Below are 27,588 nucleotides of genomic sequence, written 5' to 3'. Positions count from 1 at the left end.
ATGTAGAGGGTATAGTGATGATGTGAATGGTTTAGTGATGTGAAGAGTTCAGTGATAATGTAGAGGGTTTAGTGATGATGTGAAGGGTTCAGTGATGATGTGAAGGGTTTAGTGATGATGTAGAGGATTTAGTGATGATGTGGAGGGTTTAGTGATGATGTAGAGGGTCCAGTGATGATGTAGAGGGTTTAGTGATGATGTGAAGGATTAGTGATGATGTGGAGTGTTCAGCGATGATGTGGAGGATTTAGTGATGATGTGAAGGGTTCAGTGATGATGTAGAGGGTCCAGTGATGATGTAGAGGGTTTAGTAATGATGTGGAGTGTTTAGTGATGATGTGGAGTGTTTAGTGATGATGTGAAGGGTTCAGTAGTGATGTAGAGGGTTTAGTGATGATGTAGAGGGTTTAGTGACGATGTAGAGGGTTCAGTAATGATGTGAAGGGTTCAGTCATGATGTAGAGGGTGCAGTGATGATGTTAAGGGTGCAGTGATGATGTGAAGGGTATAGTGATGATGTGAAGAGTTCACTGATGATGTGAAGGGTTTAGTGATGATGTGGAGTGTTCAGCGATGATGTGGAGGATTTAGTGATGATGTAGAGGTTTAGTGATGATGTTAAGTGTTCAGTGATGATGTAGAGGGTGCAGTGATGATGTGAAGGGTTTAGTGGTGATGTGGAGCGTTCAGTGATGATGTGGAGGATTCAGTAATGATGTGCATGATTTAGTGATGATGTGAAGGGTGCAGTGCTGATGGTGAGGGTTTAGTGATGATGTGAAGGGTTCAGTAATGATGTGCAGGGTGCAGTGATGATGTGCAGGATTTAGTGATGATGTGCACGGTGCAGTGATGATGTGAAGGGTTCAGTAATGATGTGGAGCGTGCAGTGATGATGTGAAGGGTTCACTAATAATGTGCAGGTTTTAGTGATTAAGTGCATGGTGCAGTGATGATGTGCAGGTTTTAGTGATGATGTGAAGGGTGCAGTGATGATGTGCAGGTTTTAGTGATTATGTGCATGGTGCAGTGATGATGTGCAGGTTTTAGTGATGATGTGAAGGGTGCAGTGATGATGTGCAGGTGTTTGGGTTTTGTGACGATGAGATGATCTCGGGGCTCGTTGTGTCGCGGCGTTCCTACCGAGCATCCAGTCCCATCAGCCACCCTGCCAGCCTTGCCACCGGGGGACACAGCGGCAGCTGCGCGCCCTCAGCCCCCACCTGGCACTGTCAGCCCGGTGTGAATCTTCGCGTCTCGAGCACCTTTTGTCGGGTATGTTCCATCATGGCCCCGTTGCGTCCACTCCCCGTACACTGCGGCCTTGTTCCACACGAGATACGCGGGGAAGGCCGCGCTCGGGTTATTTGTCTGTTCGCTGTGTTTTTTTGTTTTGTTTGTTCAATACGCAGAAGTTGTGACAGGTTTCGAGCTGGGAATGTGTTTATTAAACGATATAGACTCTGACCTTTCGCGACGAGGACCGTCGGGAAGGTTCGTTGGAGCGCAGAGCTTTTGAACGTGAACATCGAGCCGGTCCCCACAACAACAACAAAAATAAAACACCCACAACCCTTCCCGCCCCCCTCTGGGGCGGCCTATCTGATATCTTGGGATGGGGGGCTGGGTCATAAATCTCGCTGTGGAATCTCGTAGTAGTCGCCGGCCTAGTCGCCCACGTCGATCGGACTTTAACAAAAGCTCGTGAATGTAACGCAGCGCCCTCCCCACCACACCTTGCCGGGGCGAGAGACGCTCAGGGCCGATATGCGGAGACGTGGCGTGTGGAGCGACAGGCAAAAGAAGCGCAGCGAGCAGGCGAATCTCTGAGGTCCCAGCCCCAACACGTGAAGACTCGCAGCGACATGCGGGGTTCAGGCTCTGCGATTCAAAGTCTCGCAGCTGGCATTGCTTCTTCTTCTTCTGCTGCTGCTGCTACCAGAACATGCAGCAGAGGTTGCACGTGGCTTTCCCATTGCAAGTAATTCGAGGCATGTTCCACACACACAAAAAAAACCCAATCGACTGGACGATATTTTTTTTACTTACAATGACCGATAACCGATTAAAATCACCCTCGAAAAGATGTCGCGATTTACGCGAGCGCCGACGGGTCCGGAGCGAGCGGATCTCCGCGTCCCGGGGGGGGGTGGGGGGGTGGTGACGAGTGATGGGTCGCCAAGGAAAGCAACATCATCGTTGAGTTCACGCCATGCGGCGTCGGTCAATGCCGCCGCTGTCGTCGGTCCAGCTCGCGAAGACTTCGCGCTGCAGGAGGCCGTGCAGGACCTGGGCGGTGGTGGTGGTGGTGTGGGGGGCATCGCTAAACGCGTGGTGACCTCCATCCGAGCGAGGGAGACACGGAGCGCAGAGTCTTCCGTGGTGTCGGCACAGACAAATTGAAGGCTTGGGGAGGGGCGGGGGGAGAAGGAGCCGAGGTTCATGGGCGCTGCTCCGCGTTCGTGAATCTCGACAACGCAGGGCGGACTTTTTTCCGGCCTGTGTGGAGTTTTGAGCGTGGAGTGCCCCCCCGCCCCCGCTCGCCCGCCCGCGGCTCGGCACCCCGGCACGACGCGGCCCTGGCGTGCGACGATGGCTCGGGGTGGTGGGGGGGGGCACGGAATGACGGACGCGCGTCCGGGCGCGCTTGTTCCTCACCTCGGCTCCTCACCCAAATGGAGCCCGGCCACCACCACCGCCACCGCTCGCCAGCCGCTCGCCAGCCGCTCACTCCACGTGATTGGGCTCCAGGAAGGCGGCGAGGTCGTCCGTGTAGTCGCACCGGCTGAGGCTGGAGGCGCTGCGGCTCCGCTTGCTGTGGCTGCAGGAGGCCGGCGAGGCCGCCTCCTCCTCGGCGGGCTCCGTCTGCTCCTCGGCACCGGCGCCGCGGTGGTAGAAGTAGTTGAAGTTGGAGACGATCACGGGCACGGGCAGCGCGATCGTGAGCACGCCCGCGATGGCGCACAGCGAGCCCACGATCTTGCCGCCCAGCGTCACGGGGAACATGTCGCCGTATCCCACCGTGGTCATGGTGACGAGCGACCACCAGAAGGCCTCGGGGATGCTCGTGAACTGCGTGTCCGGCTCGTCCGCCTCGGCGAAGAAGATGGCGCTCGAGAAGAGGATGACCCCGATGAGGAGAAAGAAGATGAGCAGACCCAGCTCGCGCATGGAGGCGTGCAGCGTCTGGCCGAGGATCTGCAGCCCCTTGGAGTGGCGCGATAGCTTGAAGATCCTGAAGACGCGCACGAGACGCACCACCCTGAAGATGGCGAGCGACATGCTCTGCTGTCCGTTCGCGGAGCCCGTGTGCTCGGCAAGCTCCGTGCCCAGGGTGATGAAGTAGGGCATGATCGACACGATGTCGATGGAGTTCATGATGTTCTTGAAGAAGCCCGGCTTGCTGGGGCACGCGCAGAAGCGGATGAGCAGCTCGAACGAGAACCAGATGATGCAGATCGTCTCCACGATGAAGAAGGGGTCCGTGACGAAGGAGGGCGCCGGCCGCGCCTCCGTGCCGTTGCCGAGCGGCCGCGGTCGCGAGTGAAGCTCCTTCTCGTCCCGGAACTCGGGGAGGGTCTCCGCCACGAAGATCACGATGGAGATGACGATGACGAGCACGGACACGATGGCGATGATGCGCGCGGGGCTGGAGCTCTCCGGGTACTCGAAGAGGAGCCACACCTGGCGCTGGAACGCGCTCTCGGGCAGCGGCTTCTCCTCCTCCTTCGCGTAGCCCTCGTCCTCGCGGTAGCGCGTGATGGTCTCCTCGCCGAGCTCGTAGAACTTGACCTCCTCGATGAAGATGTCGTACGGGACGCTGTCGGGCCTCCGCAGCTTCCCCTTGGACTGGTAGTAGTAGAGGATCGCGTCGAAGCTCGGCCGGTTCCTGTCGAAGAAGTACTCGTTGCGCAGGAAGTCGAAGAAGTTCATCCTCCGCGCCGAGTCGCCGAGCAGCGTGTCCGGGAAATGCGCCAGCGTCTCGAGCTGCGTCTCGAAGCGCAGCCCCGAGACGTTGATGACCACGCGCTCGTAGCCGCCGCAGCGGCCCTGCCCGTGGACGTCTCGCCTGCCACGCTCTCCGCCCTCCATCCTCCCCGCCCGATGCAGCGGCCGGGCCTCTCCGGCCTCAGCAGATGCGATGCTCAGAAGTGAGTGGAGGAACGCGGGACCTCCATGGATCCGCCAGGACTCATGGTGATTGTGCTGCAGGTCTAACCCCCCCACCCCCCCACCCACCACCTCCCACACTCTCTCACTCTCCACGCGCCTCTCCCTCGAGGCCTCCTCAGTCGCGCAGAACCGAATCTCCGGGGTTCGCCATCGCCGGGGCCTCTCAGGGCCCCCGCGCTATCGCCGCATGTGACGGGGACCCCAGGAGCGACCCTGGATGGGGCGCAGGGAGGTCGGGGAGGGTCGAGGAGGACCCCTCCGCGGAGGACGACCCGGGCTCGGGCTCCCGTGCGCTGCTGCTGCTGCAGCTGCCGGCGCGGATCCCTGCGGAGCGAGCGAGCGAACGAGCGAGCGAGCGTCTCCCTCCGTGGAGTGAGGCGCGCGTCCCACGGCTCCCTCAGCGCGCCCCCCCCCAAACCTGACCCCCCCCAACCCCCAGCGCCGCCCCCCCCCTCCCCGCGTCACCGCTCGCGTCTCCCGCACTCCGCGTACGGCGGCAGAGCGGAGCGCGGAGGTGAGGGCGGCGATGCGTCCCCCACACACGCACGCACACATACAGGCACACACGTACAGACACACACAGACACGCACATACAGGCACACACACAGACACAACAACAACCGCCATTTGCCATTAAGTGGCGGTGACGTCACCACGACGCTTGTGCCAGGCTATGTGCACCTTGAGGCCACGTGAAGTGTCGAACGCCCGCTGGCAGGAGGTCACGGGGCAGACCCAGGTGCCACGGGTCGACCGACTGAGATGACTGGCTGATGCACCACCTGTGCCCCCTACTGTGCCAACCTGCTGTACTTTAGCCACCCGGCGCTCCGCTCGTTGTTGTGAGCGTCGCTCCTCCGCCCTCCGTTGTTGTTGGAGGGCGACTACCTCCAACTGCCCAGTAGCGTCCTTCACGAGCCTCCTCCACAGAGGCCGATCTTGACACCGCTGGTACCAGTCATCGGCAAGTCCACTCAGCTCCACGCCCTCCTGTACCACATCACTCCATCTCTTCTCTAGCCCGTTTAGCCCCCTCGATCCGGCCGAACAAAAGCTGTTTCGGCATGCGGTGGCTGGGCATGCGGGCTACATGACCCAGCCAACGCAGCCTTCGCAGACACACACACGCACACACACAGGCAAACACGCACACGCGCGCGCACACACGCGCACACACACGCACGCATACACACGCACACACACACCTGTCTGTTCCCAGCCGAGACGTGTGTGTGTATGTACGTGTGGCTGTGTGCGGCTGTGACTGTGTGCTCGTGTGTATACGTTATGTGTGTGTGTGAGTGTTCGTGTGAGTATGCGCGTGCGATCGCTTGGGTGTGTGCACGGGGAGCGGTGGCGTAGTGGTTAGCACAGTTCGATAGGAACCCGGCCACCCGAGTTCGATTCCCGCTCACGGACAAACACCAGTGACGAATATTCGAACCGGTCCTGTACCTCTCCTAGGTCGACTCAGCCTGAAATGAGTACCTTGCGCGGTGTGTGAAATCATCGCCACTAGGGAGACAAAGGCGGTCGGGTGTGGTGCTGGCCACAACGCCCCCCCCCCCCCCTCGTGTGCCGTGGCGGCCTTCATCGGTGCTCGCTAGCAGCACTTGCCGCAGCAGCAGGGTTACAACTTTGTGTGGCGTCCGTGTGGGGAGCGGCGGACGCAATTGTCGGGACACTGCTCCGGTCACCTGGGTTCAACTCCTGGCTGTGGGCGCGCATCCCTTGCAGGCGACAGCGCCGACCCGAAGCTTCTCCCAGGGCCCTGCCTGGGTTGGGCTCAGCCTGCAACGAGTACCCGGTGCCGGGCGCGAACACCACCAACACCATAACCACCACCAATAACGCCACCACCAACACCACCGCCACCATCACCCCTGCGTGTTCGTGAAGCGTGAAGCGTCCAGCGGGTAAGGCGTTCACCCCTCGTTGCAGACGGTTGTGACCGCGGGTGGATGTCGTCGTCGTTGATGTCGCCGTTCACCACACCCTGGGCACCACGCGCCGTCTGCTTCACCCGCTTGGGTCGTTCGTGATGCCCGCGACGTATTCGGCAAGAGCAGCAGCAGCAGTGCCCGTTGTGATCGGCGTCGCGGTGAAAACTTGCCATATTTGAACATTTCACCCGCGATTTCACCCGCGATAATTATTTACGCGATCTATATTATGGATGATATTGGTCGCGAAAGCCTGCGTGTAAGGGTAAAACCTAAGACTAGGTTTTACCCTTTACGGCAATACAACAGTTGTGTTAAGATGTTAAAACACCACACTGAAACCTTTTGCGAGAAATCATGTCTGCATTAACCTCTCACCTACTTTTGGTGGACATACAGATAAAAAAAGACATGCTCTGGTAGTGTATGATGATGCATTGTCTTTGAAACCACACCAGAGACAGCTTTCTTTAGAGCCTCGTCTCAAACAGCCTGAGACCAGAGGACAACGCCAAAAGGCGAACAGCGAAAGAAAACAATGAGAGCTGGGGGCGAGCAGCTACATCGTGGGACCTCCTTTGCCAGTATCAAAATATAAGAATAGGTTTACCCTTTTTTCTGGCAATAAAACGGTTGTGTTAAGATGTTAAAAGACCAAACTGAAACTTTTTGCAAGGAATCATGTCTGAAATTAACCACAATTCTTGGGGTGAAAATAGGTGTTCCCCTGTCTGTGGCGTGGACCAATCAGTTTCAAAGACAATGCATCTACTGTCAGCGCATGTTTTTTTCGTTTGTATGTTCACCACAAGTATCTGTGGTTAATGCAGACATGATTCCTTGCAAAAAGTTTCAGTTTGGTGTTTTAACATCTTAACACAATTCTTAGCTCTTTCGGTAAAGTCACGTTGAAGGGAAACAATAAAATAATAAAATATATATAAAACAAAAATTCTCACGACGTTTCGACCATAACGCAAACGGTCTATATATTGTATTATTTTATTGTTTCCCTTCAACGTGACTTTACCGGAAGAGCTAAGAATATGAATTACTGCAGTCACGAAAGATTTACATCAACATAAAATCTTAACACAACTGTTTTATTGCCAGAAAAAAGGGGAAAACCTATGCTTATATATAGTATCAAAATATAACAATAGGTTTCACCCTTTCTGGCAATAAAACAGCTGTGTTAAGATTCTAAGACACCAAACTGAAAACTTTTGCAAGGGATCGTGTACTGCATTAACCACACACAAACTTGCGGTGAGCATGCACACTAAAAAGACGGGGATTGTTGACAGGGAGTAATCTCTCCCCCGCCCCCCCTACTGGCGGACCACAGAACTCGGGCAATTATCGGTGCCGGTTTCTGGCTGCCTTCAATTTCAATTCTAGATTTGCAGCTTTCGTGACTGCAAGGACTGTCTCGAGGACAGCGCTGGAGTGAAACAGAGCTGAGCTTGGCTGTGTTTCACTCCAGCGCAGTCTTCGAGACAGTCTGGTCCCTTCACCTGATGAAGGCCGCTTGTGTTGTGGCCGAAACGTCGTGATTTTTGTTTTATTTTTTACCTACGTGACTTTACCGAATAGAACCAAAGAGTATGTCTTCAATTTCGCCAGTGGATTCCTGACACGATGAGCCGCTTACAACGAATAGCCCCTTGCAAGAGGGAAGGGCCCTCTTGCGTGAACACCCCGGTGGGAGGGCAGCTCACCAGCACTGCTTCAAGTGAGCTCAACTCTTGCCTGACGAGACAGCGAATGTCAAACCGCATTGAAGCCATGTTGCCGATGAAAGATGCACTGTCAAGACGAGCGTGCTGCTCGTGGCTCGTGTAGAACACACTTCCTCTTTTCGTGTATGTGCGTGCAGAGGAGACACATAGGGAAAGGAGTCGATGTTATTGTTTCCACATCCACAGAGTCTCTTGCCCAGTCACGGCATGCGTCAAGCGGCGCGTGGATGCGCGCGCCCTGGGGCCATGCGGACGGAAGCCCTCGGAGGGAGCAGAGCGGGAGCAGCGATGTGGATGGAGCTCGGCTCACCCATTGTTGCTTCCTTTGAGACATCGCAGCGAATTAGCCGCGGTGCAGATCTCAACCCCGACACAAGTTACAGACAGCACACACGCCCGTGAGATCGTGCACGGTGCGTGGGCAGAGTAGAGGAACTGGGGTAAGGGTCACGGAGGGCCCCATCTGGAGGCTCCTGGAACCTGCTAGCGGGTTCGAGATGTGAGGCGCGGTCAGGGCAGAGCCAGGGCCGCGCTGGGAGCATAAAAGGAGCCGAGAGCGGGGGGCTCGGGGCTGCCGGTTCTGGGAGTGGCCTCGTCTCGTCGTGGCTGTCGTCTCCGCTAGACATCGCGCTGCGAAGGAGAGCAGTTGGCCATCTCGGTCAGCGCCGTCAGTGTTAGACGGCTCGTGTTGTGTACAGGCGAGGCTGAGCTACTGTGGAGAGTGTGTGGACGAGACCGTGGAAGTTGTTAATAAAGACGGTGCCTCCTATAAACTCTGAATCGTTGGCACGACACATGCACTTGGCAACCCCCACGTTTGGGCATCCGAACTGAATTCCCACCCCCGCCCCCACCCCGCGCGCACCAGGCGCACGCAGTCTCGCCTCGCTCCGTGGCGCTGGACGAATCAGAACCTTTACTTATCCTGGGCGAATCCGAAGAGCCGTGAAGCTCGTTTCACAGACGCTCCAGCGCCGTCAATCCCGGTCGCTCCCCACCGCGCCCATCTGCACCGTGCAACAAGATCAAGACGCCGCCGTGGCCACAGCCGCTGCTCAGCAGACGCAGCGACTCACATTGGAAGCTCAGGGGGTGGAGCAATCGCTCAGGTGGGGCCCCAACACTGCTGAAGTTGAGGGTCTGTTCCTTTCACCTGAAGAAGGCCACTTGTGTTGTGGCCGAAACGTCGTGAGAATTTGATTGTGTTATTTTATTTTATTAATTTATTATTTTATTCTCATTCTACGTGACTTTACCGAAATAACCAAAGAAGACCCAACACTAAATTTTGATTTAAAGCTTTCGTAACTGCAGTAATTCATATTCTTAGTTTTTTCGGTCATCTTCACACCTGAAGATGACCGTTTGAGTTATGGTCGAAACGTCGTGAGAATTTTTTATTGTTGTATATATTTTATTATTTTGTTGTTTCTCTTCAACGTGACTTTACCGAAAAAACTAAGAATAAGACCCAACACTGTTGTTGAAAACAAATCTCGTGGTGGTGGTGGTCTAGGGGGGCCAAACTCGTAACTTTGGCCACCAGGGGAGGTGGGCAAGGCACCCCCTGCCTGCCCCCACGCTCGTTACGGCACTGCACAGTCGGTATTATTTAACATTACTATTTTTATTTTACCAGGTAAGGCCCACCACTGAGTTACTGAGCTCGTTTTCCGAAGCGACCAGGCGGTCACAAATGATTGCTCAGCGAAGTCGGCTTATCACCGTGGAAATGTTGAGCAGCCAAAATTGCGTTGAAGCTCACGTCCATTCTAAACTGTGGCGGGGGAAAACCCGGAGGACCCGGAGAAAAATCAACGCGACCATGGGGGGAGGGAGAGAGACACCGCAAACTCCAAATAAACAGCAGCGGGCGTCAGGGTCGGGATCGAACCCTCGCGTTATACGAGGCGAGGAAGTTTACATCTTGCCCCGCGCCACAGGAAGGATGATTGAGATGGTCTCTCCACGGGTTGAGGTGACACATCGCATGTGGCAGTTTGACGCCGTGCCCCGGCAACATCGCGTTCGCTTATCGCAAAGGAGAAGTCGCACGGACACTGGCGGTGCGATGGGAGACAGCGGCCGTCTCTGCTGCTGCTGCATCATCTGGCGGAGAGCGGCCAGATCGGACTGACTTCCACCCACACGGGCAAGCCTGCTCTACCCTCACCCCCAAACCCTCACCCACATCCCTCACCCACATCCCACTTAGACCCCCCACACCCCCTCTCCGTCCCCCCCCTTCTCCCCTCTCTCCCAAACACAAAGATTCCCCGTATAGCTTTAACAGACTGTCGGACCAAGTGCTGTTAGCGAGCACCTACGAAGGCCGGCACGGCACACAACGGGGTGGGTGACCAGCACCAGGCCCGGCCGCCTTTGTCTCCCCAGTGGCGATGTTTACACATCGTACCAGATACTCACCACCACCACCCCCCTCTGACCCACCACACTCTCCACCCACCACCCCCTCTGACCCCCACCCTCCCCCCCCACCACCCCCCTCTGACCCCCCACCCTCTCCCCCCCACCACCTCCCTCTGACCCCCACCCTCCCCCCCCACCATCCCCCTCTGACCCCCACCCTCTCCCCCCACCACCCCCCTCTGACCCCCCACCCTCTCCCCCCACCACCCCCTCTGACCCCCACCCTCTCCCCCCACCACCCCCCTCTGACCCCCCACCCTCTCCCCCCCCCACCACCCCCTCTGACCCCCACCCTCTCCCCCCCACCACCCCCCTCTGACCCCCCACCCTCACCCTCCCACGCCCCCTCCCTCTCCCCGCGGAAGCTTCTAGAGGCGGCGGTGCATTGTGGTCCTTGCTGGTTCGTGTGACGTCGCCTCGCAGCAGCAGCAGCAGGAGGAGTCGAGGAGGAGGCCGCGGCAGCAGTCGGAGCGGCAGGGCGCGCAGGGCGATCCCCGCCACCAAGGCGCCATGGGCAAGCGCGACACGAGGATTGTAAGCGCACGAGAGCGCGGCCTGGCACCGTTGGGCGGGCGGGCGAATTGGGCCGCCCGTCCCCACCGTGGTGTCGGCTTGGCCTAGCAGAGGCCTAGGGGGCGGCCTTACGAGGTGGGGGGGCGGCGAGGAGGCCGCCTCCGTTGGCTCCCCGGGTCAGGCGCGCGCGAGACGGTGCCCGCTGCACCCGCGCCGCGCTCGTCGATTGATGAAACGGAGCTCGGGCGACCTCCCCCACCGCAATGCCCCCAGAGCCGGCAGCGCTCCCGCTGTTGGCCACGGGTTCAGGCTTCGTGCGGCACTGAAGAAGTTGAAGCGTCAGAGAGTCGAATCCAGCATGAGATTACAGACACGGCGGCTACGGCACTGAGACAGGCAGCGGCACGGCAGTCCGTGCGTTTGCGCGGCATTTGCGTGCTTCCTGTGTGTGCGTGAATGGGTGTGCATTACCGTATGTGTGTGTATGGGTGTGTGTATGCGCGTGTATTGTGTGTATGGGTGTGTGTTGTGTGTATGGGCGTGTATTGTGTGTGTATTGTGTGTATGGGTGTGTATTGTGTGTATATGGGCGTGCATTGTGTGTATGGGTGTGTATTGTGTGTATGGGTGTGCATTGTGTGTGTATTGGTGTGCATTGTGTGTATGGGTGTGCATTGTGTGTATGGGTGTGTATTGTGTGTGTATGGGCGTGTATTGTGTGTGTATGGGCGTGCATTGTGTGTATGGGTGTGTATTGTGTGTATGGGTGTGCATTGTGTGTGTATTGGTGTGCATTGTGTGTATGGGTGTGCATTGTGTGTATGGGTGTGTATTGTGTGTGTATGGGCGTGTATTGTGTGTGTATGGGCGTGCATTGTGTGTATGGGTGTGTATTGTGTGTATGGGTGTGCATTGTGTGTGTATGGGTGTGCATTGTGTCTGGGGAGCGGTAGTGTAGTGGGGAGCGGTGCCAGGACCCGGTTTTGATTCCCGCTCGCGGCCAACACCTGCGACACATTATTATCTTAACCCGGTCGTGGGCCTCCCCTAGGTTGACTTGGCCTCAAATGAGTATCCGGTACAATGCGTAAACATCGCCACTGGGGAGACAAAGGCGGTCGGGCGTGGTGTTACCCACCCGCTCGTGTGCCGTGCCGGGCCTTCATAGGTGCTGCTCGCCAACAGCACTTGCCCCAACAGTCTGTTAAGGCTGCACTGGGGATCTTTGTGTGTATATTACAGTATACAACATTGTTTACGATGTGTGTCAACCTACTGCGTGTGGCAATGTGTTCCCGTGCGAGATGCCGAGGTCTGCCAGCCACGACGAGAGGGCTTCAGGAGAGGGAATTGGTGTGCTCTTAAATGTTCCGAGCTTAGACGGCAGTGCTTTACATTGATGGTTCGTATAATAAACTACGAACACGTAGGCTGTCGCGACCAATATCATCCAGAAGACGGGTTTTTTTTTTGGGTTAGATCGCGTAAATCTGGCTGTCTACGAATGATGCAAGTTGTAAATTACTGGCGAATCGTCGTACTCGGATTGTGAATGTTGTGGGCGTTGCTCCCCAACACACTGGTTAGTGCTGTACTTGTAACTAATTGGCATATTCTGTTTACGTGACAACCCTTAATAATTGGCTGGTGGAGGGTTTAACGACACATTTATATATTTACGCGATCTCGCCCAAAAAAAAACCTGTATTGTGGATAAACCACTGTAGCCTGCGCTCTCATTTGGGTTGACACCCTTGCAAATCGAGGGTGCTCCATCTTAAGCGACTTTTCGAGGCGATTGTTGGAAAATAATCTCGTGTCGCCGCCACCCCAGAGGCGAGCGGGACCCGGCCGTGAGTGATTTCCCGGTGACGAGGGGGGACTCGGCGAGTACCCTCGCTGCCGCACGAGCTTGGGGCCGGCAACCCCGTGACGAACTCCTCCACCCCCCTTGCCCCGTTGTCTTGTCGCCGCGATGGGGACCAGGCCTGCTCGCTCGGTACCCACCGCTGGCTGCTGCTGCTGCTGCTGCCTTTCTCATCTGTTCATGCCTGTCCCTGTGTCCCCCCCCCCCACTCACCCCCCTCCCCACGCCGCCACGACGTCCCTCTGTGCGTGCTTCCGTGCGTTCCCTTCCCACCCCCTGCCCTCCCCGTGCGCGTCTCTCCCTGTCACTTGTGCCCCGCCGCCTCACGCAACGTCTCTCTGAGGCCTGGGTAAATCCCATAGCAGCAGCCCGAGCCCGCGGGCCGGCCACCGGTGGTGGGAGCACCATACAGGACTACCTCAACCGGCCGCGGCCGACATGGTAAGGCCGCGCGAAATTCCCCACCCTCCTCGCAGCTCCTCGGGCCCCGCGCTGCGTGAGCAGTGATAATTAAGTCGCCAAGAGTGACTTCCCGCTCAAGTCGACGTTGGGGCACTAGTGCGCGTCTTCTGTCCGCTGCCCCGAGGCAGTGGTGGGAACTTCAGCATTCCTATGGAGGGGGGGCCCCGAGGCTGTCCGTATGAAATCGAGGCGGTTAGACTACATTGACAGAGAAATGTCCGTAGGCTATGTTTAGAGCACGGGATTCCCACAGACCAGGGGTGGGCAACTGAAACAACAAGGAGAGCCATTTCTTTCGAATTTGGGCCGCAGTGCAATGCGAATACGAGAAGGTGATGGTCCTTAATGAATGACGTCACAAAACGGTCCTGAATGAGGCCGCATGAGGCTCCACAGCCGCAGGTTTCCGACCCTTGCCCATGGTAAACTGGACTCCCATGGTAAAATCGACTTCCATGGTAAACTGGATATCCATGGTAAAATTGACTTCCATGCTGGACTGGACTCCCATGGTAAACTGGACTCCCATGGTAAACTGGACTCCCATGGTAAAATTGACTTCCATGGTGAACTGGACTCCCATGGTAAACTGGGCTCCCATGGTAAAATTGACTTCCATGCTGGACTGGGCTCCCATGGTAAACTGGATATCCATGGTAAACTGGATATCCATGGTAAAATTGACTTCCATGGTAAACTGGATATCCATGGTGAACTGGACTCCCATGGTAAATTGGACTCCCATGGTAAAATTGACTTCCATACTGGACTGGACTTCATGGTAAACTGGATATCCATAGTAACTGGATTCCCATGGTAAAATTGACTTACATGGTAAACTGGATATCCATGGTAAACTGGACTCCCATGGTAAAATTAACTTCCATGGTAAACTGGATATCCATGGTAAAATTGACTTCCACGGTAAACTGGACTCCCATGGTAAACTGGATATCCATGGTAAAATTGACTCCCATGGTAAAATTGACCCATGCTGGACTGGACTCCCATGGTAAACTGGATATCCATGCTAAACTGGACTCCCATGGTAAACTGGACTCCCATGGTAAAATTGACTTCCATGCTGGACTGGACTCCCATGGTAAAATTGACTTCCATGGTAAACTGGACTCCCATGGTAAACTGGACTCCCTTGGTCAGGGGTCGGCAACCAAAATAACAATGAGTGCCACTTTTTTCCGAATTTCAAGAGCCACTCTGCAGTCCTTAAAGAGCCACCGCATGTGGCTCTGGAGCCGCAGGTTGCCGACCCCCGCCATAGACTACAATGGGGGAGGGGGGAGGAATATCCATAGATTCTAATGGAGACAACAGATGTCTATATACCGCAATGGAAAATGTAATGCCCATAGACTAATGGAGGAAAAAAAAGGAATGACCGTGTACTCGTGGTATATTGGATTCCAGTTAACCCATCTGGGACTTCCATTTTCCATCATTGGTTTTATTATGCCCACAAATTGAGCCTCTGCATTGGCGGTCGTACACACACTGTACTGGGGCCATATGCTCCTTTTGCATATTTGCGGAATCCGAATTGTGTCTGAAAGTACATGTCGCCTATTGCTGCTCTACCCAGGGACGAGGTTAAGGAACAACTGGAAAAAAAGAGGAAAGGATCCAGGGCTCTTGCAGACTTTGAGGAGAAGATGAACGATGTAAGCCTCTCCAGCAATGCGTTGCCTTCGCGACACCTCTGTTGCGTCACAATGCACAAGTCGCTGGTACCCATGCAATACGATTTCTCTTTGAAGTTGTTGATAGTGCTCTACAATAAATTTGGGTGGTTATATCAGTTCGGTGATTAAATGTAATACAGTAAAACCTTGGATTGCGAGTAACTTGGTCTGCGAGTGTTTTGCAAGACGAGCAAACATTTTGAATAAATATTAATTTGATAAACGAGCGAGGGTCTTGCAATACGAGTAGTAGTACGTATACGCTTTGTACTGCCGAGCGTCACGTGATCACAACTGATATACGAGTGCTTTGATATACGAGTGCTTTGGATTACAAACACGTTTCTGGAACGAATTATGCTCGCAATCCAAGGTTTTACTGTACTGTCGTGTAAAATGATTCCGCATTGCAGGTTTGTCCCAATGTCCATTATTCAAAACAAGTGTGGAATTCTTACAGAAAAAAGTTTATAGAAATGCTACAAAATGTGATCCTTTTTTGCCAGTTTAACACGTAGGCTTTCGCGACCAATATTCATAATAAAGGTTTTTGGGTTAGATCGCGTTTAACAATAAAAATTCCATATATCTCAGGAGTAACTGACAAATTAGCCCGTGTTTTGCAAAAGCAAAACATTACAGTAAGATTTGGTACAGTACACAAAATTCAAAAACTAGTATCTTGCACTAAAGACGCATTACCTAAACTATCAACAGAAGGTGTATATCGGATTAATTGTTCATGTGGCAGCTGCTACATTGGGCAGACGGAACGTAACATCAGCGTAAGACTAAAAGAACATCATAGAAATATTAAATTATCTCAAACACAACTGTCGGCAGTGGCAGAACATGCTTGTCAACAAGGACACTCAATTGATTTTGACAATGTTGCAGTGGTGTGTAAAACTAATTATTACTGGCAAAGACTAATTAGAGAATCCATTGAAATTGAGAGGAACAAGAATAACTTTAATCGCTCTGACAGCTACCGGCTTAGTGCGGCCTGGAAACGTATTATTAAATAATACACATTACATTTTGATTTAAAGAATTACTAATCTACAACTCATTACTAATCATAACCAATGATTGATTACTAATCGATTATATAATTACAATACCCCCCCCTCCGCCTCTAATCACTGCACCTGATATGAGTTAAGTGATGACGTCACCCTGCTGCTCTATATAAAACCGGGAGCAAGCGAGGGCTTTACCATTCTGGCGAATTGCCCGATGATGCTGGATGTATTTACCAGCGAAACGTCGTACTCAAACTGTAAATGTGGATTCACTCTTCAACACACCGGTGGGCTAAAGTAGTGAATTATTTGTCTTTTGTCAACGTGACACTTTTTTGCTGATTGGCCGTGTCGGGTGGTGGAGGGTTACGACACATTTATAAATAAACGCGATCTAACCCAAAAACCTTTATTATGAACCTTTTTTTGCCAGTTTCAAAGTATGAAAAAATAAGAATAGATTTTACCCTTTCTGGCAATAAAACAGGTGGTGTTAAGATGTTCAAACACCAAATATAAACCTTTTACAAGGAATCAATTTTGCATTAGCCACACGTACTTGTGGTGAACATGCAAACACACATGCTCTGATAATATATGGGGCATTGTCTTAGAAACTGATTGGCCAACACCAGAGACAGCCTTCTTTAGGGCCTCGTCTCACCAGTGTGAGACAAGAGAACGCCAAAAGGCGAACAGTGCAAAGACAATGCACTCTAGGCCCTGAAGAAGGCTGTTTCTGGTGTAGGCCAGTCAGTTTCAAAGACAATGCCCCATATATTATCAGAGCATGTGTGTTTGCATGTTCACCACAAGTACGTGTGGCTAATGCAGACTTGATTCCTTGTAAAAGGTTTATATTTGGTGTTTGAACATCTTAACTCTACCTGTTTTATTGCCATAAAGGGTAAAATCTATTATTATTTTTTCATACTTTGATTCTGGCAAAAAAGGATCACATTTTGTAGCATTTCTATAAACTTTTTTCAGTAAGAATTCCACACTTGTTTTGAATAATGGACATTGGGACAAACCTGATTCTTTGCAAAAGTTTTCTATTTGGTGTTTGAACATATTATAACACCTGTTTTATTGCCAGAAAGGGTAAAACCTATTATTTTTTTATACTTGTACAAATGCGGATTTTAATATTAATTTGTATTCATTTCACCTGTGCAGCTGGAGAAGAGCTGCCCGGGAAAAGTTATCACAAACTGGACCTTCCCTTTGTTACCTGCAACGGTGTGGATCAGCTGTGTCGTCCACACCCCTTGTGCCGCAGGATTTCAAGAAAGAGCTTGAGCAGCAAAGAGAGAGGCTACTGAACAGAAAGGAGGAGGTTCCTGTACCCACCCCAGGGTTGCTGGGAGTCCCGGGCACTCCGAACGTGTCCCTCATCCCCGCTGCCTCGGGGGGTCCTGGCGTGCCGGGCATCGTGGCGATGCTGGCTGCTCAGGTGATCGCCGTTGCGCGTGTGGCTTCGCTCAAGTTTGCCTCGGCTTTGAATTAGTCCACTCTTGAGAAAGTTTTGGCTGCGGGTAAATGCGGTTGGCGTGTTGTGACGCATTGAATTATCTGCGTCTTTTATTTTTTGCAGAAGAAGCCACCGAAAGAGAAGAAGAAAAGGGTGAGGCGGTTTGGACTTGTCCTTATTTGTCATATTCTACGCAACACTTCACTGGCCTCGGTCCGTTTAGATGTCGCCGAGTGGTTTCCTAACTGAGGTGTGGTCCTCAACTGCCGCCCATTTCCAACGCTGAGCCAGTGGCGGATATTCTGCATTCCTTTTGAGAGGGGGAAAATCTATCCACGTGGACAACCGCTGTTGACTTCCGATAAAAGTGACACATTTTTGTTATCGACCGCAGGGAGATGATGGGCTGATTAAACCCCCAGTTAGGATGTGAATTCAGTCTTTTAATTGGGAGCAGCTCGCTCTTTACGCTGAGACACCTGGCTGGATTTTTTTTTGGTATGTTTAGATTACAACTTGGTAGCGCATCATTGTAAAAAATAAAAAAAAATATTTGCTTTATATATTAATGTAAGGAATCAAATTAAGGTTCAGCTGACAGCAAGCAGAAACCTTAACAGTAATTTATTTTGAGTAATATGTGATGTGTAATATTAGTTTTTGCGAATATTCTCCGAGACTAAAAATGTTCACATTTCGGGTTTCACATACCTGTGGCACTATTTTTGTGACCCATAAAGTTACATTATACGATTAACACCACATTTCAACAATTTATCCCAGTGCCCTTGATTTTACCAGCAAATGAACTAAGCCCGTAGCAACTCGTGAACCATCGCCTGCTTTGTAAGGGCACCCCGAGTTAATTCCAAACACCACGGTTTTATTTTTTACAGGAAGCGGTAGTGATCCGGGCAGATTTTTACTGCAGTTATGTTTAGTGTGTTTTTCTACCTCTATGCAATTGATATCATTTATATCTTCCGCTTGGTGACACGGACGCCAAGCGGTCTGGCGGAGGCTCGTGTCCCGCGCTGACCCGGTATGGAAAGTCTAATGAAGGTGTTGTCTTTTTCGGTCAAGCACTCTTCATCCTCCTCATCTTCAAGTTCTGATTCATCTAGCAGCTCTGAAGATGAAGACAAGGTAAGGAGGTGTTGGCACCACGATTGAATCCTCTACTCATTCGGTGTGTAATCGTGAGATCCTCTCGTGAGTTATATCAGAAGCGGCTTCGTATTTTATTTAAAAAAAAGAACAAACGAAGGGTGTGACTTTGCCTGGTGGAATGATCAACTTTAAACACAACGTGCAGCAATATCCTTAGGTGTGGCGCAGACTGCACCGTGCTAACGCTACACAATTTTGTTTCTGGTGCCAGCCTTTGCACAGCAATACACCGTCTTGCTCCTGCTTTACTGTACTTTGCACTCCGATCGTTTTGCGTATTGTTTGTTGTGTTAACTGTCTGAGCCGCCGCTACTGGGCATCTGCGAAAAAGAGCTTCATAGCTAATCGGGTTTCTCCAGAGTAAACAAAGATTCTTGATTCTGAACCTTACCTGTGGCACGGACGGCGGGCGTGCTAACGTCGCACGCTTTGTGTCTGGTGCCAGCCTTTGCACGGCGATAACCTTACGTGTGGTGCAGATGGCACCGTGCTAGCGCTGCACACTTTGTCTGGTGCCAGCCTTTGCACAGTGTGTAATGCTGCACCACTGCGCGTTTGTCTTAAAGGGCCACAGGAAGAAGAAGAAGAAAAAGAAGAACAAGAAGAAGAGAAGCAAGAGGAAGTACCATTTTGTGGAGAAGATGGCCGAAGATTCCTCCGCGCCCGCTACCGTGGCACCGCCGCCTCTGCTGATAGGGCCCATGCCGGCACCCGTGGCCATGGGACCCAAGGCCTTGTCGGTGGCCCCGGGGCCTGCGTCCGTGTCCTCGCCGTCAGTCTCCGCGGTGAAAAAGGCGGCGTCACCGGCGGCGGCGGCGGCGGGGACCGCATCGGCAGCACCAGCGCCCGTAGCGCGTGAACACTCGGTGGATAGCGAGGTGGGTGGCACGGACGCAATGGTAGCGACGCATTCGCGCGACTTTATACACCGTGGAGTGTGCGTAGGTCAACAGCATTACGTGCCACAACTCTCACAATGTCTTACATTTGTCCATTTTAGTAACTGCTGATTGGCCGTGTCGGGTGGTGGAGGGTTACGACACATTTATAAATAAACGCGATCTAACCCAAAAACCTTTATTATGAATAATATTGGTCGCGAAAGCCTACGTGTTAAACTGATCAAGGAGGTGACTGGATGTGCATTTTTGCCACGATGTAAAAATGGTAACCCCTACCTGTGAGTGTCAAACACTCAAGCGCAGTGATGCAAACTGCAGCAAACCCTTCCCTCTCGCGGGTTTAGCCCTCGCGGTTTCGCGCCGTATTTATTGAGGTCCGGATCGCCGATCTCGCCCCTTGCGGCTCGACCATTCGCGGCGACTGCGACGCTCGCGACGATGAAACCGCGGAAGAGCAACACTCGCTGCGCCATCTTGTCTCCCAAGCAGCCCACCGCGGGTCCCGGGGTCACGCGGTGTCCACAGCCTCCATTGAGGCAGTGACGTTCAGCCGCACGATTTATCCTCCTGCAGTGCACAACCACGTGACTTTACTTTCATTCTGTACATTTACCGTACGGGTTGCGTTTAACGCTCGAATATGTTGGTGATATTTTACTTGATGAAAAAAATGATGCTTCCTTTTGAGTGTTTGCGTCGATCGTAGGGTGACGTAAAACAAAACGAGGGGGTGTCGCATTTACAAACCGAGAACTCAAACCCCGTATGCGTTTTGTGTTTGCGGACCGCGGATTTGCCGATTGCGGTTGAAAAGGCAATCGTCAGGCTTTTACGCGGTGGTTTGCACATTGCTCGCGCACGATTTAAGATTCCGCTCGTTGTCACACTGCCGTGCTGCAGAGCTCCAAGTCGAAGAAGAGGAAGAAGAAACACAAGAAGCACGGCAAGAAAAAGCGAATGCGCTCCTCCTCCTCGCCCAAGTCGGGCTGATGTCGCCAGACCCACGGCAGCAGCTGTGGCCACCCCTCATCCGTCAAGTAGCAGCAGCAGCAGCAGCATCTCCTCGACCGTGCACCGTTGCTCACAAAAACACCCACCACATCTCTACCCTCTTCTTTAGTTGACTTGACCAAAAATTTGAGTCCCCGTGGTCAAGAATTCAATGAAGTTGTCCGGTGTGGTGGGCGTACAGAAGGGGAGGGGGGCGGCGCTCCCCGTCCAGGGATGCAGAGTTCGCCGCCGGACTCGTGCGCGCCAGTGCCGCACTGTGCATGTTCATTTTTATTGCATGGAGCAGGGAAAGTCGTACGGTGCGGAGGGGGGGGGGGGGGGTGGCTTCAGAATGCAGTGCATGGCGGCAGGAAAAGCCGGCAAGCGTATCGTGGTGCTTCATGTTGCCGTGTCTCGGCGCAAGTGCTCGGAGCGCTGGTCCACCTGCCCCCCGGATGCTTCGTGGGCTCCAGCTGGATTCAGAGCCAGTTTGAGCATGCGGACCTTGCGTGCCCTGTCCGGTGACTCGTATCGGAACAACAAGGATCAGTGGGGGGGGGGGAGAGGATTCCGCCGCCGCTGAGGATTTATGGAGAGATCCTTAGCCGCTGATCAAAATGCAAACCTTTACGGACGGCGAACCTGGCATGCCCGAGACGAGCAAATCTGTACGAAATGTCAGTGCTGCAAAATAAGGCGGGCGGTGGGCAGGCGGGCACGCACTTTGACAGTTGCCATTTTTTATCGGGGGGTGCTGCGCGTCGCTCCTTACTCCGCACGCCGTTCCCTGGGCCGGCGGTGGACAAAGCGTGCGGTCGCTCCACCCGCCGGGAGGCGTTTTCCCCAACGTGCGCACGGCACGGGCGGTGGTGACGGCGGCGGCAGTTAATGCCGGCGAGTGAACCTTGTATATACTAGGCCCACGCAGGTCGCGCGATGCGTGTGTAAGTAAAAAAAAATTGTACAAGAGAACCCCCTTAGTTCATGCACCCGTCGCGTTTGTAAGCGTAGAGTGGCTGTTGCATGTTAGGGGTCTAAAGTGCCACCGTCGTCGGTACATGTGGTGTGTGATCTGTTAATAGCGTAACATAGGCTCATTGTGTACACGGGGGGCGGGGGGGTTAGGGGAGGGGGAGTTATTTATGAAGGTGTCTCGCGTCCACGCATCACGGCTGTGTCGATCCCTCGCAGGGGGTGGGGGGGGGTTGAGACGCAGTGCGATTTGAACAACACGGACGCGGGGCTTACGCAGCTGTCCGCGAGTGGGATTCCTCAATGGGAGCGCCTTTCTCCTAGCCGCAGTCTGTGGCTTCATATTGAAGTTGCGGAGCTTTAGCAGTGCTTAGCATCTTGTAAAAAAAAAAAATGTGTTCACATCTTGGAAACGGCAAAAATCGTTATTTTTTAAATAAACTTTGCTCGCCTTGGTTACGTTTGTTTGTTTGGTACAAGACTCCAGTGGCAGTTGCTTGAATAAATGTACCTACGTATAAAGTAGCACGCACGTTCGTTTGGCGGTCTCGTAAGCTCTCTCTAGAGTCGGAGGGGGGGGGGGGGCCCTTCGTGAAATAAACCCAGGAAGTGGCCACACTTGCTCACGCGCAGTCAGGCGTGGCCACCGCGTCTCCGTTTGCAGGGCGTGTGCAGGGTGCGGCGAGCGCGCCCGGGCAAAAAAAAAAATACTCGCCAGGTACGCGCACCTTTGGCGGGGGGGGGGGGGGTGGGGGCGTGTTCCGTTACCTGCGTCTTTCCGAGTGCGTGGGCGGCCCGGTTGTGACGAACCCCGCCGCCGCCGCCGCCGCCACCACGCCCGTTCACTTTGTAAATTGACAGCCACGCTTCCTCGTACATGCACGTATCGGGGTTGTTCCAACGGTAACCGGTCCTCGTTTTCTGGATCGCTCGCGGTTCCGGAAAAAAAATCTGGAACCGGTTCACGTTTACGGGGTTCATCTTCTTTGGTTCTTTCGGTAAAGTCACGTAGAATGAGAATAAAATAATAAATTAATAAAATAAAATAACACAATAAAATTCTCACGACGTTTCGGCCACAACACAAGTGGCCTTCATCAGGTGAAGGGACGAGACTGTGTAGGCCGCTTGTGTTGTGGCCGAAACGTCGTGAGAATTTTATTGTGTTATTTTATTAATTTATTATTTTATTCTCATTCTACGTGACTTTACCGAAAGAACCAAAGAAGATGAATCCTTGCAGTCACGAAAGCTTTAAATCGAAGTTTACAGGGTTACTTTAATGAATGCATCGATTGGCCGACGCACCTCCGATGAGCACGGTTGGCTACGGTACGGTGCGAAAGAAGTTGAACATACGTTGAACGATAACCGCTCATTTTCCGGATCGATAGCGGTTCCGAAAAATCTGGAGCTTGGCAATCGTTTTCGGGGGGTGGGGGTGGTGAGGGGGAGAACTTTTAGTAATTAATCCATCGGTCGGCTAACACGCTTCCGATTAAGCACGGATTGGCCACGTACGTTGCGAAAGAAGTTCAACATGCATACAAAACTGCACGGTGGCCCAAGTCATCAAAGGTTAAAGGTTAAACGCTGAACTTTGTTCCTCGCGCCGCTGTAGACAGGGAGCCCTCCACAAGAGGGAGTTGCTCGAGCGTGTCGGTGTGGACTCCCGATGCCGACCAGGCGCCTTTTGAAGGAGTGGTCGGAATCAACGCCGCTTCTATCCCAACACCGCAGCACGCGTTCTGCCTGCCCATCGACTGGCGAACAACCCCAATCACACCGCATGCAGCGAGCAGCGGGAGGAACGGGGGTGGGGGGAGGTGGGAGTTAGAACAAACTTGCACGGTTGCTTTCTTTGTAACTTCCGCGCCGACAGACGGAATCGACCCGGCGCCTCGTGGATGCCAAGTCCCAGCCCCAGTGTGATGGCCATGACACCCACGGCAGCTCCCTGCGATGTTCAGTTGTGAAAAGTAAAAAAAATATTCTTTAGTTTCTTTCGGTAAAGTCACGTAGAAAATAGAATAAAAGCAACAAACATAAATAATACATTTTCAAAATTACATTTAAATAAAACATAAAATGTTGCGCCTTAATGGTTTGTGCGAGTTAAACTGGTAACCCGGTGCTTTTATTCTCCCACGCGGTCACTCGTACAGGAATGCAATTTTACGATTTTAAGAACCGGTGTGTATGGGGGGGGGGGGTGAGACAGACGCTCCCAAGATGTGCTCGCCGTTCTCGTCAAGAGGTTGGGAGGGGGGGGGGGGGGGCGCGCCTCTCACCGCGATGTTCATCGGGTTCAGTCGCATTGGCACAACGTGGTGCACTGGCCACGGTGCGAGGTGGGGTTGGTGGTGGGGATTAACGGGGGAGCTGTGAACGGTGTCACCGCGCGCCCCAGGGCCCTCTGGGACCAGGCAGCAGGAGTGGCGCTCCACCACATTCCTCAGGCGGGAGGGAGCGCAGGGACATGCGGCGTTGACCGCAGAGGAGCAGAGGGTGGGGTTCGTCACTGAGACGGCGCGGGGTGGGTGGGTGGGGGTAAAGGAAGTGGTGGTGGTGGTGGTGGCCTGGCGGAGTCACGGCATCATAAAAGACAGTGCGGAGGTGCGCGTGGTCACGGCACTGAGAGAGCGCGCGCACAGCGGCGAGCGTAGAGGCGGGGTTTGGATACAAAGGTGAGGCGGATAGCGGCAGGTGAACACGGCAGTGGGGAGGGAGCGGACCCCTTACTCGGGCACACGAGTCGGAGCGGGGTGACGCTGAAACAAGGGGGAGGCGTGCAGATAAGACGGTGCCGGCTTTGTGGGTGGGCGGGTCACAGGTGGAGCGGGGTTAGGTCCGAGACAGGCGAGGGGTGATCGCTCCCCACCAATTGGTCCGGGCTCGGGGCTTTGGAGGCGAGCGGCGTGAATTGAAATCCCGGCGCCTCGCAGCGCGGGAACGACAGGCCGCGGCTAACTCGCCTGGCGAGCGGTGTGCGGCGATTGATCTGATGGCCGCGAGGGGGGTCCTCGTGTTCCTGGCCCTGCTGGGCCCCGTGGGTGCTTTCAACCTGGACCCCGCTGGGGCGCTGCTCAAGTCCCAGCCGGGGAAGGGGCTCTTCGGCTTCTCGCTCGCGTTCCACACGCCCAAGACTGGCGCGCCCCCTGAGTGAGTGCCACCCATCGCCGTCACATCTCTTACACCCATCACAGTCTCTGACACCCAAGCAAATTCTTGGGATAGATTCCCGACTCCAGGACACGTGTGTGTGTGTGTGAGAAGTTTGTATGTTCTCGCCTTGTTCTGCATGGTCCTTCCTCTGTTATTCTCCGGTTGTCCTCCCATAGGTGGAAGAGAAAAAAATTGTCAAACATCATCACAATGCTGAAATAATACCTGAAAAATATATTCAATTAAAGATCGCGCAGCAGCAGCATCGCCCCCTACTGCGAAAACTTGACAGGGCCCTCGGGGAAGAGTTGGTAAACAAACGGAATAATAAAGAATCATCAATACTGTAGTCATACACTCGACACATCGCGACAGCAGCAGCGAGTGCACGTCCATAATTCACGGCCGCAGCGCCTGCAGTCATTGTTCGTAATGGAGGTTTTTGGGTTTGATCGCGTAAATATAGATGTGTCGTTAAACCCGCCACCACCCGACAGAGACTTCGCAAGGGTTGTCACGTAAACGAAACGCGTTTTCGTTACTTGTGTAGCACACCACTGTGTTGTAGAGTAAACCCACGGCATTTACAATTCGGGTACGACGTTTCGCCAAGAATTACAACCAGCATCATCAGGCGACAGACAGAGTGGTGGAGAAATCCTCCTGTTCTAGATTTAAAGCTTTCGTGACTGCTAGGATCCATACTCTTTGGTTCTATTGGGTCAAGTCACGTAGGTGAAAATAAAATAACAAAAAAAATTAACAAAAAATCACGACGTTTCGGCCACAACACAAGCGGCCTTCATCAGGTGAAGGGACGAGACAGTCCTGGGCCTCCCCCAGGCTCGGATGAGTATCTGGTGCGATGCGTAAACATCGCCACTCGGGAGACAAAGGCGGCCGTGCGTGGTGCTGGCCACCCACCCGCCTCGCACGCCGTCCCGACCTTCATAGGTGCTGCTCGCCAACAGCACTTGACCCAACAGTCCGTGAAGGCTACACGGGGAGGAGAAGGGGGGGGGGGGGTCTTTGTCTTTGTAGGCTGATGCCAGCACATGTGGCCGGGTTGTGTATGTTAGGGGTGTGTTGTAAAATAGCATGATATAGCAGCAGAGCTGTCACTTCCGTGGACACGGCGCGGGGCCAGTGCCGGATTAAGCTACTGCGGGGGCCTGTCGCGTATGTTAAATAAAAAATACCAATATTAAAACGTAGATTTTTTTTTCACTTACATAGTAAAGTAATTGTGTTTTTTTTATTTGCTACACAGCCAGATAATACGACGCATCGCTAACCTTAAACACCCAGTCGTTCATTCAAGTTGAAGGCGGTATAGTACTATCGTAATAGAGCAAGTGCAAAATCACCGAACCGAAATTGATAGCTTGAAAGCGTTTAGCGCGGGGGCCTTGAAAGTGCGGTGCCCATAGCTACATTTGGACAGTGAGGGGAAAAAGTATTTGATCCCCTGCTGATTTTGTACGTTTGCCCACTGACAAAGAAATGATCAGTCTATAATTTTAATGGTAGGTTTATTTGAACAGTGGGAGTCAGAATAACAACAAGAAAATCCAGAAAAAGGCCTGTCAAAAATGTTATAAATTGATTTGCATTTTAATGAGGGAAATAAGTATTTGACCCCCTCTCAATCAGAAAGATTTCTGGCTCCCAGGTGTCTTTTATACAGGTAATGAGCTGAGATTATGAGCACACTCTTAAAGGGAGTGCTCCTAATCTCAGCTTGTTACCTGTATAAAAGACAACTGTCCACAGAAGCAATCAATCAGATTCCAAACTCTCCACCATGGCCAAGACCAAAGAGCTCTCCAAGGATGTCAGGAACAAGATTGTAGACCTACACAAGGCTGGAATGGGCTACAAGACCATTGCCAAGCAGCTTGGTGAGAAGGTGACAACAGTTGGTGCGATTATTCGCAAATGGAAGAAACGCAAAAGAACTGTCAATCTCCCTCGGCCTGGGGCTCCATGCAAGATCTCACCTCGTAGAGTTGCAATGATCATGAGAACGGTGAGGAATCAGCCCAGAACTACATGGGAGGATCGTGTCAATTATCTCAAGGCAGCTGGGACCATAGTCACCAAGAAAACAATTGGTAACACACTACACCGTGAAGGACTGACTGCAGCGCCCGCAAGGTCCCCCTGCTCAAGAAAGCACATATACATGCCCGTCTGAAGTTTGCCAATGAACATCTGAATGATTCAGAGGACAACTGGGTGAAAGTGTTGTGGTCAAATAAGACCAAAATGGGGCTTTTTGGCATCAACTCAACTCGCTGTGTTTGGAGGAGGAGGAATGCTGCCTATGACCCCAAGAACACCATCCCCACCGTCAAACGTGGAGGTGGAAACAAAATGCTTTGGGGGTGTTTTTCTGCTAAGGGGACAGGACAATTTCACCGCATCAAAGGGACGATGGACGGGGCCATGTACCGTGAAATCTTGGGTGAGAACCTTCCCTCAGCCAGGGCATTGAAAATGGGTCGTGGATGGGTATTCCAGCATGACAATGACCCAAAACACACGGCCAAGGCAACAAAGGAGTGGCTCAAGAAGAAGCACATTAAGGTCCTGGAGTGGCCTAGCCAGTCTCCAGACCTTAATTCCATAGAAAATCTGTGGAGGGAGCTGAAGGTTCGAGTTGCCAAACGTCAGCCTCGAAACCTTAATGACTTGGAGAAGATCTGCAAAGAGCAGTGGGACAAAATCCCTCCTGAGATGTGTGCAAACCTGGTGGCCAACTACAAGAAACGTCTGACCTCTGTGATTGCCAACAAGGGTTTTTCCACCAAGTATTAAGTCATGTTTTGTAGAGGGGTCAAATACTTATCTCCCTCATTAAAATGCAAATCAATTCATAACATTTTTGACATGCGTTTTTCTGGATTTTTGTTGTTATTTTGTCTCTCATTGTTCAAATAAACCTACCATTAAACTTACAGACTGATCATTTCTTTGTCAGTGGGCAAACGTACAAAATCAGCAGGGGATCAAATACCTTTTTTTCCCCTTACTGTAGCTACTTGTGCGTCTAGGAG

General features: G+C 52.9%; 3 protein-coding genes across 3 annotated transcripts in view; 2 read left to right on the top strand and 1 right to left on the bottom strand.

Moving 5' to 3' along the window:
- Window positions 1–992: 992 nt before the first annotated feature.
- Window positions 993–4,568, bottom strand: LOC116948563 (potassium voltage-gated channel subfamily A member 1-like). The gene has a single exon (XM_032965329.2). It carries the CDS (start codon window positions 4,090–4,092, stop codon window positions 2,728–2,730), a length of 1,365 nt encoding a protein of 454 aa, XP_032821220.1. The 5' UTR covers window positions 4,093–4,568; the 3' UTR covers window positions 993–2,727.
- Window positions 4,177–21,819, top strand: FAM133B (family with sequence similarity 133 member B). Its single transcript, XM_032965289.2, has 10 exons — window positions 4,177–4,212; window positions 4,341–4,520; window positions 10,662–10,823; window positions 13,013–13,110; window positions 14,732–14,810; window positions 17,139–17,312; window positions 17,454–17,483; window positions 18,414–18,476; window positions 19,067–19,378; window positions 20,303–21,819. The coding sequence occupies exons 1-10, from the start codon at window positions 4,177–4,179 to the stop codon at window positions 20,390–20,392; spliced, it is 1,224 nt and encodes a 407-aa protein (XP_032821180.2). The 3' UTR covers window positions 20,393–21,819.
- A 2,112-nt stretch (window positions 21,820–23,931) lies between these two features.
- Window positions 23,932–27,588, top strand: part of LOC116948562 (integrin alpha-6-like) — a 45,234-nt gene continuing 41,577 nt past the window's right edge. The window contains exon 1 of the mRNA XM_032965328.2: window positions 23,932–24,526. Coding sequence (XP_032821219.1) covers window positions 24,369–24,526 — 158 coding nt within the window. The 5' untranslated portion in view covers window positions 23,932–24,368. The remainder of the gene's footprint in view (window positions 24,527–27,588) is intronic.

The sequence above is a fragment of the Petromyzon marinus genome, chromosome 34 (assembly GCF_048934315.1).
Source record: "Petromyzon marinus isolate PM22_M1 ecotype Great Lakes invasive population chromosome 34, UKy_Petmar_22M1.pri1.0, whole genome shotgun sequence".
Taxonomy (NCBI): domain Eukaryota; kingdom Metazoa; phylum Chordata; class Hyperoartia; order Petromyzontiformes; family Petromyzontidae; genus Petromyzon; species Petromyzon marinus.
Note: the sequence above shows the minus strand (reverse complement) of the source record. Positions and strands in the feature narration are given on the sequence as shown.